General features: G+C 38.5%; 1 protein-coding gene across 1 annotated transcript; it reads right to left on the minus strand.

Annotated features, from left to right (window-relative positions):
* Window positions 1-1,066: 1,066 nt before the first annotated feature.
* Window positions 1,067-9,186, minus strand: hhipl2 (HHIP-like 2). The gene is made up of 9 exons (XM_036592625.1): window positions 8,819-9,186; window positions 7,023-7,675; window positions 6,775-6,918; window positions 6,197-6,528; window positions 4,984-5,110; window positions 4,646-4,791; window positions 4,447-4,528; window positions 3,116-3,198; window positions 1,067-1,692 (listed from the first exon to the last, which is right to left on the minus strand). The coding sequence occupies exons 1-9, from the start codon at window positions 9,152-9,154 to the stop codon at window positions 1,067-1,069; spliced, it is 2,529 nt and encodes an 842-aa protein (XP_036448518.1). The 5' UTR covers window positions 9,155-9,186.
* Between the last annotated feature and the right edge of the window lie 6,125 nt (window positions 9,187-15,311).

Here is a 15,311-nt window from a genome sequence, read left to right on the forward strand (position 1 = left end):
TGGCTGCAGGTTTTCACTCAAAACAAGCTGGAGCTCACCTGATTCACTTGTTTAATCAGTTGGTTTCAGTCTTCAAACTGCTGACCGGCCCTTTGTGGATAAGATTGGACACCCCTGCTTTAATCTAAAATATACTGTCACTGCTATATCAAAATGTAACTTGAATTGGCCAATAGAAAGGTCAGGAATTTCTTGGATACATTAACTTACATTAAAACTTAAGAATGTTTTTCCTTATCCTTTATCATTTACATTTTAGTGACAAAGTTTTGTTATGACAGTGACAATATGCAGCCTGTTTGAGATTTTAGAAGTTTTTTTACTACTTATAAACCAAGTATGGGGAAAATATTTGAAAAGTTTTAAAAAAGAAATTAAAAATAAAAATAAAAATTCATGGTGTGTCTTCTGAGCAGGATTGGGTTAGACACTGTATGATATCCTGTTTTTTCTGCTTTTCTGGATCAAGAGGAAAATATTAATGGGGGGACAAATGCAGTTTAAGTTTGAACTTGAAATAGTACATAGGTTAATAATGTAATAGTTGTCAAAAAAGTACCAGTCATTCCTTATGCATTCTGTATGTTGCTCTTTGATCTTTGGCTTTTCAGTGGAGTTTATTTAAAGACATACCAATTCCACTGTGGTTTTACAGAACTTTCTTTTAGATCAAAAATGCTTATTTCTGTGCTCCCTAAGACGGTCATAAAATTTTGACATTTTACAACAGAATATTTTAGTCTCAAAGAATCATGTTTCTTAAAAAAACATTCATGGGCATTCTTGCCTGTCTATATATAGTTACTCCTTTTTAGCTTTGTGTTAATATGACATAAAACTTTGTTGCTCTGTACTAATTACATTACCACATGCCAAATTAGGATCAACATTTGAAGAACACTCATATGGCATGCAGACTGGGGTCTGTATACGTGGCAAAGAGTTGCTGTTTCTGCCTTCTTACACAACATGATCAACACAACTTGGCATCTTCATTGTTGTGTTGCGAGCTGTATTAAAGGTTTATTCATTTCAGATTCAGCTCAGGTTGTACCAGCAGCGACATTCAAGATACTTTCATCTTTTTCGGGAGAGAGCTTTCCTTCAGCTTTTCGCTGTTGCCTTGATTCTTGTTGGGACGTTTTAGCTTAGGTTTAAGAGTCACAGATTTCTTTAGTCCTTTCTCAGTCTCTTTAGTCTTTTGGGACCAAGCAGCTACCTTGTTGGGTCCTGTTACCTTGGGTTTTGAAGTCACAGGTTTCATCGTTTTTTTGGTCTTCTGTGGCCAGACAGCTGATTTGTCCATGTTTGTTGTTTTTGTTGGTTTTATTGCTTTTGCTTGTTTTGTCGGCTTCGTTTTTTGGCCTTTAGTTGAGGCTTTTGAAGAAATGTTGTGGGTTCCTGCATCCTTTTCAACATAGTTCTTGGTCTGTGATATGGTCTTCTGATGAGGAGTGGTTTTCTTTGGTGCTTCTTTGCTGATATTTTTACCCTTGGGCTTCGTTTTATACAACGATGTCTTCTTTTTTTTTGTTTGTGGTGCTTTTGTTGTAAATGTTCCATTCAAGGACTTTTGTTTTGGCATAGCTGTTGCATCCACTGTAGGTGGATAAGTGAGTGGTGGTTTGGTGGGACGTTTGATCGCTTTAAGTGGTGGTCTTGTAGGTATTTCACTGGTATCCAGGACGGTCACTGAAAATGAAAACAACAGTTTTTCAAATTTCAAATACGTGTTTAACACATATTCCCCCTCAGTGCCCCAGTAACCTCCGCCCTACTTAGGCACGTGTACAGTACATCAGCCTCAGGCCATACTATAATCCAGAACAACATACGGTATTGATCCACTGTTTTTACAGGCATCTTAGTATTGGTGAATACTGGTTTTCTTAATAAGCACAAATGCTAATTCATTTAATCCTGTAAAGATAATGGTGTTTATGAAGGCATTAATTAATCTATGACAACATAAATATTTCCTATAACCTCAAAATACTTGATCAGAAACAAAGTAAACTTTTTTTTATTACAAAATTAATAAATAATAACTTTGCATTTGAGCCCAAAACATCACACCATGGCCCTATTTCAATTCTTTTTTTTTTAATGTGCCCAATTTTAATAGTTCTTGCCCTTGTCAGGTTAGCCTCAGTGAGCTAACTGGCTACCTTTTCATTGCACAGTGTTTTCTGATATGTTTTAGAATAACATACATAACATTTCTGAGTAATTGCTTTGTCTGGCTGTAAACTTGTTGTTGCACCATAGTGTAGTGATTCTTGTTTAGTTGTTGTTAGCTGGGTAAACTTTAGCATGCTACCTAGCTAGCTACCTGAGTATAGTGATGAAATTGTATCAACAGTCATGCATGAGATGTTTAAACTTGTGCAATTTAAAGGTGCAGTGTGAAACGAGTGTTATTGACATATGACAATTGCTGTGACAGTTTCAGGAAATGCCCAGAGAATTAGAGGCAGATTCTATTAAATGATTAGCTTCAGCTACGGATACACTGATCATGAATTTTTATGACTGATTCTGATTTCTTTCTCTAGCCAATTTGGCCAGTGGTTGATATTTTTATTCTCCTAGCACATTTCCAGTACTTTTTCTTATCCAGTATACAGCACGAAAAGGTTTAGGCGCACTAAATTTTAAGTACACATCCTCTGCGGAGAACACACTTCTGTACGTTTTAAAGCACAATTATTATTTTTTGCTGAATTTAAAATCTGCAGAAGTATGCCACATTTAAGTTAACAGTAAGCAAAACATATAATTTGACCGGGGTGTTCTAACATTTGAACAGGATTGTAAATAGCATTATTTACTCTTTAATGAGCCAAACTAACATTTTAAATTTGTGCAATGCATAACTGTGAAGCAGCAATTTACGTCAGTTATTTACATCATAAAATCACAACACAGATTGGCCAAAATGAAAATAATAAATTGGCCGATGCCTTTTGCATGTTTGGAGCAAAAATCTACCTATTCTAATCTTGGTTGATTCCAATTTTGGTCTGATCTTGCTCCCCTAACTAAACTCAACTTCCCCATTCAGAAACATGAAAGAAACTTCTCAACGAAGATGGGCAAAGATGAACTGGCTTACATTCTCGGGGTATGAATGGCATCTTCTTTCCTTTCACTTTCACAGGAAGCGGCTTGCTTTTGCATTTCCCTGGAGGTGCTCTCCTGTAAACAGATGACATTTCATGTTTGCATTACTTTGTGCAGACAGTTTTTGAAAAGCCCTCAACAACTATGAACCAATATATTATTACAGCATTTCAAGCATTGCACCACAAATATCTGTCATTTTCTGTCTCTGACATCTCTAAAGCTGACATTTCTGCTCTATTAGTAGAGGACCTAGGTACCAAAATGTGTTGCTGTCACACCGTCATCTAGCGCTAAGTGAGTGCCACATTGAATATTCCAGTGAAAAGTGAAGGTAATTCTAAGGCTGGTGCTTCTGGACAGTCATGCCCAGGTCATTGCACTTGCTAGGGCTTTGAACTCTATTTTACGACCAATAATTTTCTGCTGCCCTTGGCATCCAGTTCTTGATATTTCCACTGGTCTGTGAAAGTGTGTAAAGAACTGAAGAGAGTTTGAGAATAAGGAACAGCTGGGACAGAAGTATGGTACAGCGATTAGCAAGATTGATTTCGGATGTGCAGATAGGTTTGTGCAGATATTTCAGTGGACTGATAAGGTCAGAATCAACACGACTACTTTTAGGGACACTTTTGAGGGGACACTAATTAGCAAGCAATTTTCATTAAACGTTATTGTTTTTCAAGTGAGTCAATCAGTGTCATATTTAAATCCTATCCATAAAAGCAGAGTTATTATGTAGCATAGAGCAAAATCAGACTTGTTACTTGATATAATAGCTATTCTGGAACTGATCGTATGATTGATTGTACTTATAATAAGTTAAGATGGTTAAATGCTAAGTAGATCCATCTACTGATGAGTGCACTCTAGCGCACGCTTTCCAGAAGACTGGAAAAAGGCCATTTGGCTCAAGCATGAGCTAAAGATTCAAGAATTCTGAGGAAAGAATGTGAAAGCACTCCTCCTGTGGTAAATGATTTCTCTGTTTGTGTGACGTCACACTTCAAAGGCAGTTTTAGCTCACAGTATTTATTCTTTCACGCTGATTCAATAGATACTAACATATTTCATGAACAAGAATCAATTGTAGTGATTCCTAAATGTCTGTAATTGGCATTGTCTTAAACAAAATTAAATTACCACAGTACAAACAGTAGTTCGTTTAGCTTCTAATTAGAGAATCTAGACATGGGGTATTTTATCTGTGCTCTGCTGGGGGAGAAAATATTCAGTTTCCGTAATATATTCTTTCTTATAATAACATTCTTTGCCCTTTCATGTGAAGCATTTGTCCAAATTGTAATATTCAGCATACATTACCTAGATGGGTCCACAAATTTGTAGACAGTTCCAAAGGGGGACACTGAGCTTGGGTATGAAGTTGCCAGAAAATAAAGTTCTCCTTCACGAAAGATGATAGAAAACACATAAATCAGTGTTGCATAAATGCCATTTGCAGCATTACAGCTGTAATGACTAGTATTTCTTGGGGATTTGAAGTACTCTGGCAGGAACCCACCTGCTTCATCTTCTGCAAATGAGATGATAAACTTGTGATGGTGATTGATAAGGCCAGGAAATGAGCAGGTCTTAGTGTCACCCATGCACACATTCTTCTCCTTCCAGCTCCCGCTATTCCTATCCTCCTCTAGAGCCATCAGTCGTCTGGACGAAGAAAAAAAGCAATCATCATTATCTTCTCAACGTTTCTTTGGATAAACTGAAATCCTAAACCATAGGTTTCCACTGAGATTTGAGCACCTATATATTTTGCACAAAGACCTTGGTTTTAAGGTGAAAGGCAATAAACGTGAGCTCTGCTTTCAGGCGAATTTCTATAGTGCCTTTGTTTCTTACCCACTCATAAAATCTCCAAAGAGGTAAAGACCATTGAGGTTGGGTGACTCGCATCCTCTGTAAACGTAACCTCCAGTCACTGACTTTCCAATGTGGTGGCCATAGGCATAAATAGGAAGAATGTCATCTGTAAAGATATGTGTTCAGTTAGACTGTGGTTTATCCCCTTTTCTTTGGTACGCTAAGTGCTGCAGGTAGAACTGGATCATGAAAAAGGATTTAGAAGTCTGCCGTTTAGCACGAGGGACATACAGTACTGTACAAAAACCAGAGATCGGCTTTCATTTATTAATTTCCAGTCAAAATTGCCTTAAGTTTTTAATTTTGCATGGGTGAGAAAAAGGCAGAAAATATATTAAATATATTAATATTATAATATAAAATATATTAATAAATATATTTAACAGAAATTACACATTATGCCTGCCGATTGCCTTTATTACAGTTTTGATTCTTTTTAGGAAGACTTGCACTTAGATTTTCAAAGAAATAAGCAGGTACATTTTTCATACCTGTAGAGTTCAGTCTTAGAAGTGGGAAGCTTTTGCCCACTGTAAATTTGTGTCATTAATTCAAAACACTTTCTCTACATCTAATTTGTCTAGTTTCGATGTTCTAGTGCAAAATTGTTGTCTCCTTCCTTCTGTCAGTAATGGCTTCTTGACAGCTACACATCCTTTTAGATTCATAGTGTTGAGTTGTCTTCTCACAGTGGAAGGATGGACAGAAACACCTGTGGGTTTTTTCAGATCTGAAGCAAGAGTTGATTTTCTTCTCTCTCTCAAAGATGAAAGTTTTAAGTACTGTTTATCTGATGTTGACAGTTTTTGTTGTCTACCACGCATGGTTGTTAGTCCCATTTTCTCTGTCTTTTGATGATATTTTTTGTGGTCCTGTTTTGGAAAGTTCTGTTTTTTTACTTATTTTCCTTTGACTTTCCTCTTTTTTTATATAAGGGGATTGTTTTATATGTGATCTCCTCTTGTTTCAGTAAATGAAGGGTGGGCTCTGATTTTTGCACAGTACTCTATGAGGGCCATGCAAAGCCCTTACTTAACAACAACCAATAAGCTGTAATGTGACCCCAAATTGACTGTGTCCAGTTTGGAATGTAAAGTACCGTAAGGTATTAACAAATGCTGAAGTCAAACAAATGACTTTGAGCTGTAAGTTTGCATGTGACTTCACCGTTAGACAATGCAGCTTAGCTCACCTAGTGAGGAGTTTTGACATAATTTGATGTCAAAGCATTCAAAGCCCTCCTTAGCCCTCCAGCCGTAGTTTCCTCCTTTCACAATGATGTCGATTTCTTCATAGCGATTCTGCCCCACATCACCACAGAAAATCCTCCCTCTGCCATAGCGAGTTACTGGGTCTCCCCTGTCCACCGAGCAGCGCCACATGTTCCGTACGCCGTAAGCATAGACCTCAGGCCTGGCATCTGGATCATTGATGAAGGGATTATCTGGAGGAATCTTATAGGGCTTTCCATTATTACTGCTTCCATCTACATCAATGCGAAGAGCTTTTCCCAATAAAGCTGATCTGAGGTCAGAAAAGAGCACACAATTAACCTAAAACATAACATCGTAGGCCTTTAAAACCTGCATTAAAGAAGAAGAACATGTTTAAGGTGCTGACTGGGAAGGATTCTTTGGCTTTTATTTTTGAGGTTCTTTCCCACCTAAAAAAAACTGTAATAAATCATGCATTACTTTGGCCTTGGGACAAATTTCAGATATGCTCATAAACTTAAGTTCCTATTTCTACTGGAATCATAGTGGATCTTACTTGTTTTGGGAATTTCCAAACTTTCCAAAAGGATCCCCTGCTTTTCCACCATCTCCAGTGAAGACGTAAAGATATCCATCCAGGCCAAACAAAAGCTGTCCGCCGTTATGGTTTGCAGCTGGTTCCTCAATTTCAAGAAGCACCCTAAAATAACCCAATAAGATCTTGTTAGGAGACATGAACCAAATGTGCAACATATTACCCTATTTGTCAGATATGCCTCATAAATGACCCTCTATCCCATTTACCTCTCTGAGTAGGGATCTGCCACGTTCATGTCATGGGCTGAAACTTTCATCTCGCTGATGCGAATCTTCTCCAGCTTGCTGTTGACCAGAATGGAGTAATAGATGAAGAAGCGCCCATTGTGCTTGTACTGTGGGTGGAAGGCAAGACCCAAGAAGCCCCTTTCGTCACCCAGCCATGGCGTGGTCAACACATCGCCACTAATGTCCAGAAAAGGCCGCTCCAGACGACTGCCATCCCTCAGAAAAACCCAAACGAAGCCCAGCTGCTCGGCCACAAACATGCGGTGGGTGCCATCACCGCTGTGAAGCATCAGCACAGGGTTCCTCAGCCCATTGGCCACCTCCTTCAAACACAGCTGCAAGCAACCTTTGGGGTCCTCCACCACTTTGCCCAAGTTACTGTACAGATCGTTGTTCTGGAGCACATTGGGGTAGCAGTAGTCCTGGTCAGGCAAGTTGATCAGGTTGCAGAACTGTGAACGGTCTTTCTCACACAACTCCTGCAGGATCTTACTGTCCGTCAAGTACTTGACCACGGAGTGGCATTTAGTATGAAAGTTGGTGCAGTAACTGAAGCACAGACCCGGGAGGTGGCGCACTGGAGTGTACGGGTCTTCAGCATCATACAGGTGTGCTGCGTAAGGCGAGCACTCCTGTAAAACATTGCCAGCAACAGTGCAAATTCAAGATCTGAATGCAATATTTTACTATATTTTACTGCACACCTGGCTTGGCTCATGTACAGATTAGTGCAAGAAACCTTTAAACACTTTAAATAAGAAGAATGATAATGAATGGATAATGAACTTGAGGTGAGTGATGTGATGACCTTTTATTGTTATCATGATAAATTATGTCACAATATGCTTTTCTGAGCATAATCAGGGAGTCAGTACTAAAAGAATACAAACTACATGTTTCATTACAAAGTGAGCATAATCAGATATATTTCACTGGATTTAGTGCAGTGCAGTTTGTTAAACATTGAATAAAAATCATTACAGTTGTAGCTTTATTCTTCTTTTTCTCCTTCTTTTTCTGCTGCTGCTTCTTCTTCTTCTTCTTCTTTTTCGTCTTATCATTATTATTTTTATATGTGGCACTACATGTTCTGTTTTGTTTGTTCCATTTTATTAACTCTCAGAAAAACGAAATATGATGATGCGTATTGTGTATCGTGACAAAATATTAGTATTGTGATACAATATTTTTGCCTTATTACCCACCTCAGTTTTACTGTTAGAAATAAAGATACTGTGCATGTACATTTTTCATTCATCAAGGTACAAACAATGTACATATACCCTTAAAGATACAACAGTGGTTTAAAGGTCCAATTTTGTACCTTAAACAAGTTTTTCCCCAGTGGAAAAGTACAAATTTATAGAAAATTTAAAAAATATAATTTAAATGGATTATGGTACAATTATGTTTCCTGACTAAATGTACTGAGATGTACCCTTGAGGGTACCACCCCAGTGACAAGAGGGGTACTGCCCAATGACAGTTTCATACCTTTTATCTAAGAGTGTTGAATGCAGCATTTTTTGCTTTTACATTCTTAGTTACACTATTTTGAAAAAGTGCTGAACAACTAGATGAATTCAAAGAGAATTAATGCAAAACGACACTGATCTAATACAGCCCACTCTACACACGTACAGGAAACTATATAAGTGCCCAAATGAACATGCTACAGTGTGTGGCTGGTGAATCAATGAGATTTCCAGACCATTTGAAGCTGAGCATTGTCCACAGAAGGCTGTAGCCATGTGCTGGGTGATGAATGCGCCTACCTGGCAGAGGATGTCTTTCACAAAATCACCGCACAGTTCATATCCCTCATCACCGAGCAGGTCCATTATGTCCCAGTACCTCTCCGCGATGAGGTTGTCCGTTTTTTGGTCACAGCAGCCAAACATCTCATAATGGTTGCAGAACTCCAGGTGATAAGGGGGCTTAAAGGGGGGCTGGTAGTCCAGACACTGAGGATGTGAGAGTGTTCGTCTCAAAGAAGCGAGGAAAACACTGATAAAGAGGACGCGCTGAAGAGGGTGTGAGGTAGACAGCCTGAAGCGCCATTGCTCCTCTGCACCGCTCCACTCCCCCTTAAGACCTCTCTCTCTCGGCATTTTTGCCGTGTGCTTGAGAGAGTGCCTGACTCTTTTCACTCAAGTGCGTGTATGTGTGTGTGGATGTGTGTGGATGTGGCTGTGTGTACGTGCGTAAAGCGCACACGTGGAATCGCGTCTAGGTTTACGCAGCAGCCTGGTTTGCGGTAAAATTTAGACCTGCTCTTAAACATCTTTATTCAGTCTTCCTCTACCTGAGATTCTGAAAGGTAGCACCACAGTAATGAATATTTTATGAGATGGCACACAGAGCTCAGACAACATTAATCTTTAGATGCAGTGTTGATGCACGTGTTGTTAAAGCTCTGAAGAGGTTTCGATATTTTATTTGAAATTTTAAGACACCTGTAGGAATTTTTACAGTACATTTTGTCTGAAACTCAAGCACATGATAATTATAGTCACATAAATTCTTTGTTACAGGCTTTGCACGCGCTTTAAGAACTCGCAAGTCACCACATGAATTCAGTCAAACTTAACCGTGCTAAAAAAAACATAGAAAAAAAGTGTTTCTGTTGGTTCCTGGTGGTTTTGTAAAGTGATCTGGCTTTTTAGATGAGTGGATATCACAGTGTGGAGGATTCTAATGATTTAACAGGTGGTTTGGGGCTGATTCCAGATGCATTTAAGATTAAAGACAGAAAACTGAATTCAAAGTCATGACTCCCCATACAATATCATAACAATGTACTTCCAGTAGTCTACATTTAAATAACATCATTTTGAATACGTACACTACACTAATATTGTATGGAGGTCCAAGGGTCACGTAACTTTAATATCCAGAAAAAAATGCTGGACACTTTTCACCACATTAAAGGCCAGCTTTTTTAATGGAAAGAATGGAAGCTTCTTATTTGCTTCTAACAAAAATGACTACAGGTAAATGTAAAACTACAGCACAGTGAATACTAGCTGGAATATTCACAGTCATGTGATTGTGATTCATGAAATAATTCATAAAGAAAATGGAATAACAAAAAGCGAGATAATATGAATAACATTAATTAAAAGAAGTGTATGACGGTAATAAACGAGTTTTGAACCTTCGTGTGACTAGAGGAGAACCCGATATTCCACCCGATATTAACATTTAATCAGGATTTAATGGAAACTCTCTATGAGCAATATAAAATTTCAAACCCTTGAGGGATAAAAACAAACAATACACAAATCATTATATGCAATATTTAGTCAATGTGCTAATTAAGCTAATATTCAGTTTTGGGACATACAATGTGCGAGGGGGCGTGCCTCTAAGAAGACAGCAGACCATGCTTGTGGCTGCCTGCACAGCGGTTCTCAGCTGCAGTACTGGAGAACGGCTGTGCTGCACAGGTTCAGCTAGTCCCCTGCCCCAGCACACCTGATTCAGTATGACATTATTGGTGACAACCCGATGGAGCAGTGGGTCTCCAGGACTGGAGTTGAGAATCTTGCACTAAGCAGAGCGAGAGGAAAAAAAAACATTTTTGTATCACCTGTGCCACCTAGTGTCCCACCACAAAAAAGAAAGACACAATTATTATGTACTAAACGTCATCAATGTAGGTCAGTCGAGACATTTACTTTAAATGTCACAACAGGCTCTGTTTCCACAAACAGTGATTTTGGGTTATTTTAAACACGTGCTGTTCTGTTTCCATTTACTTTGGAGATTCATTTTGTTCTCGGAGACTAGTAGACTAAACCGGCAGAAATCGGAAAAGACACCTGGCAGTGTAATAATGCAACCCAACAGGCAAAACAAATTTAAAAATGCGACAAAAACACGACATGAATGCAAACCTCTGTGCTGGTGGTGTTTTACAGTAAAAAAAAAAACAACAACAACAAATAAAACAGCCCTAAAAGAAATAACTTGGCGTTGTTACTAAGAGTTAAAGGGAAACGGTGATACTAGCCAATCATAGCGCAGGAAGCAGAGGCCAAGCCAATCATAGCAAATATGACGAGCTCCATACTAGCCAATGAAACCACAGCATATGAGATCCTATTAGCGAATTATAGAGCAGGAGCCAAAATTCTGGCCAATCATGGCGCGGAAAGGAGGAACAAAAGTCACGCCGCTGCTGGGCCGTTTAACTGTGACAGAAAGAAGGCGGACGAGACAGAAACGTAAGCGAATGAAGCTGAAACAGTGGTTATTTTCTTTTAAACACATTTAGGAAATTAAACCCATTTTGAAATGTTTGAAATTTAGTTATTAGGCAATATTACAACTTTACTGTCATTGTGCAGAGTAGAGGTACAGAGCCAATGAAATGCACTTAGCATCTTACCAGAAGTGCAGAACACAGTATTATTTACATATAAAGTGCAGGAAGTAACTGACAACTGACAGTTACAATGTGTACAAATGAGGACGGTAGAGTGGTAGAAATGTAGATGTTGCAAGTATAAATATAATATACATATATACAGAGTGAGTGAAGAGAATCCAATTGTAGGTAGTATGTACTGTCAGAGCAGCATATGTAAAATGATAAGTATGCAGAGTACAAAAAATGTACAGTAACTGTGCACATATGAATTGTGCAGTAATAGACTGTACAGATATGAATAGGCAATAATGCTAGGACATAGTAACAGTACAGTAAGTGCAAAGATGCAGTTAAAGTGGAGGTGTGGAGATTAGCAGGGTCGCAGCCTCAGGGAAGAAACTCTGCTGGTTCGGGAGTGGAGGCTCCTGTAACGCCTGCCAGTTGAAGGGAGGGTAAAAGAAAATCTATGGTTAGGATGAAAAGTGTCATTGATGTTCCTCAAGGCTGTTTAACAAGCTTAAAGCTTTCAGTTTCCAGGGAAATTGTTGTTCACTGCATAGGCTTTTCATGTGCAACAACTGCAAAGCTGACTTGTTATTTACTGAGGCCTCATTGGCTAAATGTTGCCCAAATAGCAGACCCACCTTGTGCAAACCATTGTTGATAATAGTGGCGTAACCTGGATCTTCCCATCTGGATCTTCTCATTAATAAATGAATGAATGAATGAATGAATAAATAAATGCCCACTATACGGTAATGCTAAAAACAAAATAAACAATAATTTGGTTGCTTACTGTCTCTACCAAGTTGGTGCTCTGATGTAGGGCAGTGGTTGATGTATGTTATTAAATTATATAGCTACCTATGAGTGTAAAATGACATTAGTAGTGATATAAAGCATTCATTAAAGACTTTATGGGCCCCCTGCCCTATGCTTGGGGCACCTGTGTGACCGCCCCACCTGCACTGCCAGTACGCCACTGGTGGCTAATGTTACTAAAATGAACATCCTCATTGAGAGGGAGAAAACACACACACACATCTTCTAAGCTGCTTATCCTTCTGGGTCGCGGGGGTAGCTGGAGCCTATCCCAGCAGTCATTGGGTAGAACGCAGGATACACCCTGGACAGGTCACCAGTCTATCGCAGGGAGGGAGAAAACATGTTTTATATTAATTATTACCAATTAATTGGACATCTTCATTGCTTGAAAACGTTTCACCTGTGTGGTGTGGTCGTACTCTCCGTCCCTCCCAGGGGGTTACACGATGTCATCCAACTGTGAGAACTTCCTGATGCTCTGTGATTTTACTGTTTCGTTTCTAATGGTCAGTTGTGACATAATGATGTGAAATTATTCAGCAATTCTCTGTTTTGAATAATTTCTTTTTAATAAACTGATAAAATTGATCATGTAAACAAAGCTACTACCTATATCTCCAAGACTTTGCAACCTCTCTTAGTCTGGGATTGATGGCCTATTACAATACATGTTACACTATATCCATTCCCTGACACTTCAGACTTCCTACCATGTGTACTGTTTAATCAAATGCTGTGACTTATTCACAGTCTTGTAATTTCTTCTTCTGTTTTGTGCCTCTTGCTTTACCTGGCCCAGTCTTCCTCTGAATATTAAACAGGTGCATTTCCTTCCCTTCATTCTCTCTCCGCTAATCATCACACTCCACATGTCATTTTTTTCTTCTTATAGATTTTTCAACCTCAGCTTTGTCCTTGTTTAGTTATTGTTTAGCTGTTTAATCAGCACTATCATTTCCCTCTATTCTCTCATGTACTGAAACACAAATACATAGCACTTTTAAGTTTTTCTAACTGCGCACATACTAACAAAATTTCCTTTCAAATATCCTGGTTGTGTGATGTTTGTCACTGTAAAGTTCAATATTCAGGGCCTACATACACCAGGCTGCTTACCTCTTGATCCATCTGTCTATATATGCACATATGCATCTTTGATAGTTTCACAATATGATTCTTTACATATACCTGCGTGTTATTTTTACTCTCTCTAAAAGTGTGAAATCAATTTTAGGAGCACTAAGTAGCCACGGTGGGCTGGCAGATGTTACTACTGTTGTGTTTTTTAGTTAATCCCATTTCTTCTGTCCACCCAAAACAAACTGTGTTTCTTTGTGTCTCTTCCAGCACTCCTGTGATACTTTATTTGATGGATTACTATTATTACGGGCTTTCAGATTAGACCAGTAATTTCCTGTCAAATGCAGTCTTCTTAGGTTCTGTGGGATTTCCTCCATCTTTATTTGCAGTGGTTATGGAATGTCTAGAACACATGTTCACGACATGCTCTCAGAGCCTGTGCTAGGATTTTATCTAGCAGAACCTTTGATGCTGATCTGTCGAAGCTGATCCATACACTATCTGCAATGTAATGGAAAGTTATCAATGTAATGTAGATGGTTTATAACTTGTTTTTTACTCCATACTCCACTCCGATCATCTTACTATGTTTATTACGTTCTCACATTTCTCAATTTGAACTAATCATGTCAGCCTTTTGTCAAAATGAAAACTGAACAACTTAAAAGAACCGGTTTGGTAGAGACCTGATCTTTTTATCACTTCTGTTAGAGTGAGGGAACTGACATTGCTTTTCTATACAACATAGTTCAAAAAGAGTGACCATGTTTTGTAAGACATCAGTAAAAACCACACCCTTTGACCTCATTCCAATTAAGGCCAATGTTAATCAAACCAGTTCTCATGGCCCATCTGAAAGTCCATGTTTTTGACCCAGTATGCTGGTACCAGAGGGTACTTGCATAGAACCTCTTAAGTATTTAGGTTAAATGCTTAAGGGATACATTTAAAGCTGTAAATTAAATTATAAGTTAAATTTTGCAACTGTCAAAAACATACAAGCTGAAACTTAAAGCTACACCTCTGGAAACCTCTCTGGTGAAAATATGTAACATTTTGTAACATCGTTGTGCTTCAGACCCCTTTCTAAATGGATGAATCTGATGAATGCGAAACACTGAAAGAGTATTCAAAGAGAACTCAGTAAAAATGGGGCAAGGAGCGTCTTCTGAAGATGTAAGTGAATTATCTATTATTGTTATCAAATCTTCATCAGTATAATGTTGATTTTGCATTTGAGACCCAAACTTTGAGCCAGACATCCTTTTTTACTCTGTGTGTTATGTTCAAATGTAGAAACGTATGACGTGGTCTGAAAAACTCCTGTGAAATCTGACCCAACACTTCTGACTTTTAAAATGACATTTTAGGGCTTTACAGGGTGACTCACAATAGTGTTCAGACTCTATATTTTTTTGGTGTTTTTTATTTCTCCCGAAAGTTACTTACATAGTACAGCTTTAAACTTAGGCTCTAAAACTCAATTTACAATTATGGATTTTTTCCGCCAGCAATAAATTTCTCTGAAGAGATTTTACACCGCTCCAAAATTCCAAAAATAACAGATGTTTTATTCAAGCGACCACATGCATTCAGTGTTATTAATTGCTACGTTCAGGAATGTTGGGAGCTGGCTAAGAGCAAAAATGTGAACCAGCTAGTGTGCCCAGAAGTTGGTTTGAGAACTGTTAGTATAAAGATCACTGAGAAACCTTCCCCTCATTTTGAGGGAAACTTTGGTCCACAGGTTTGGAAGGATTGGTGGTTTTGCTGTTGATTTTTCCATTTGGTGCCCTTTAGATACTGTAGGCTACTTAGTTTACACACATCGCTTAGTTATCGACAGGATGCAGTGAATTCCTAATTTGCCTAGCAATCACATTTATGATACCCATCCAGCTCTTAATTTCTCTCCTGACCAAATGATAGAGCCAAACAAGTCTAATCTTAGCCCATTTCCTGAATGGCTGCGCTCTAGATAATTGGAA

This window comes from Colossoma macropomum, unplaced genomic scaffold (assembly GCF_904425465.1).
Source record: "Colossoma macropomum unplaced genomic scaffold, Colossoma_macropomum, whole genome shotgun sequence".
In the NCBI taxonomy this organism is placed as follows: Eukaryota; Metazoa; Chordata; class Actinopteri; order Characiformes; family Serrasalmidae; genus Colossoma; species Colossoma macropomum.

What these genes read in the sequence shown, in the direction of transcription:
- hhipl2 (XM_036592625.1), bottom strand. Translation starts at nt 9,154, where the DNA reads ATGCCGAGAGAGAGAGGTCTTAAGGGGGAGTGGAGCGGTGCAGAGGAG. An exon ending in ATGTCAAAACTCCTCACTAG is followed by an intron (nt 5,111 to 6,196) that starts GTGAGCTAAGCT and finishes ATATCTTTACAG; the next exon opens with ATGACATTCTTCCTATTTAT. An exon ending in GCCATTCATACCCCGAGAAT is followed by an intron (nt 1,693 to 3,115) that starts GTAAGCCAGTTC and finishes TTTCATTTTCAG; the next exon opens with TGACCGTCCTGGATACCAGT.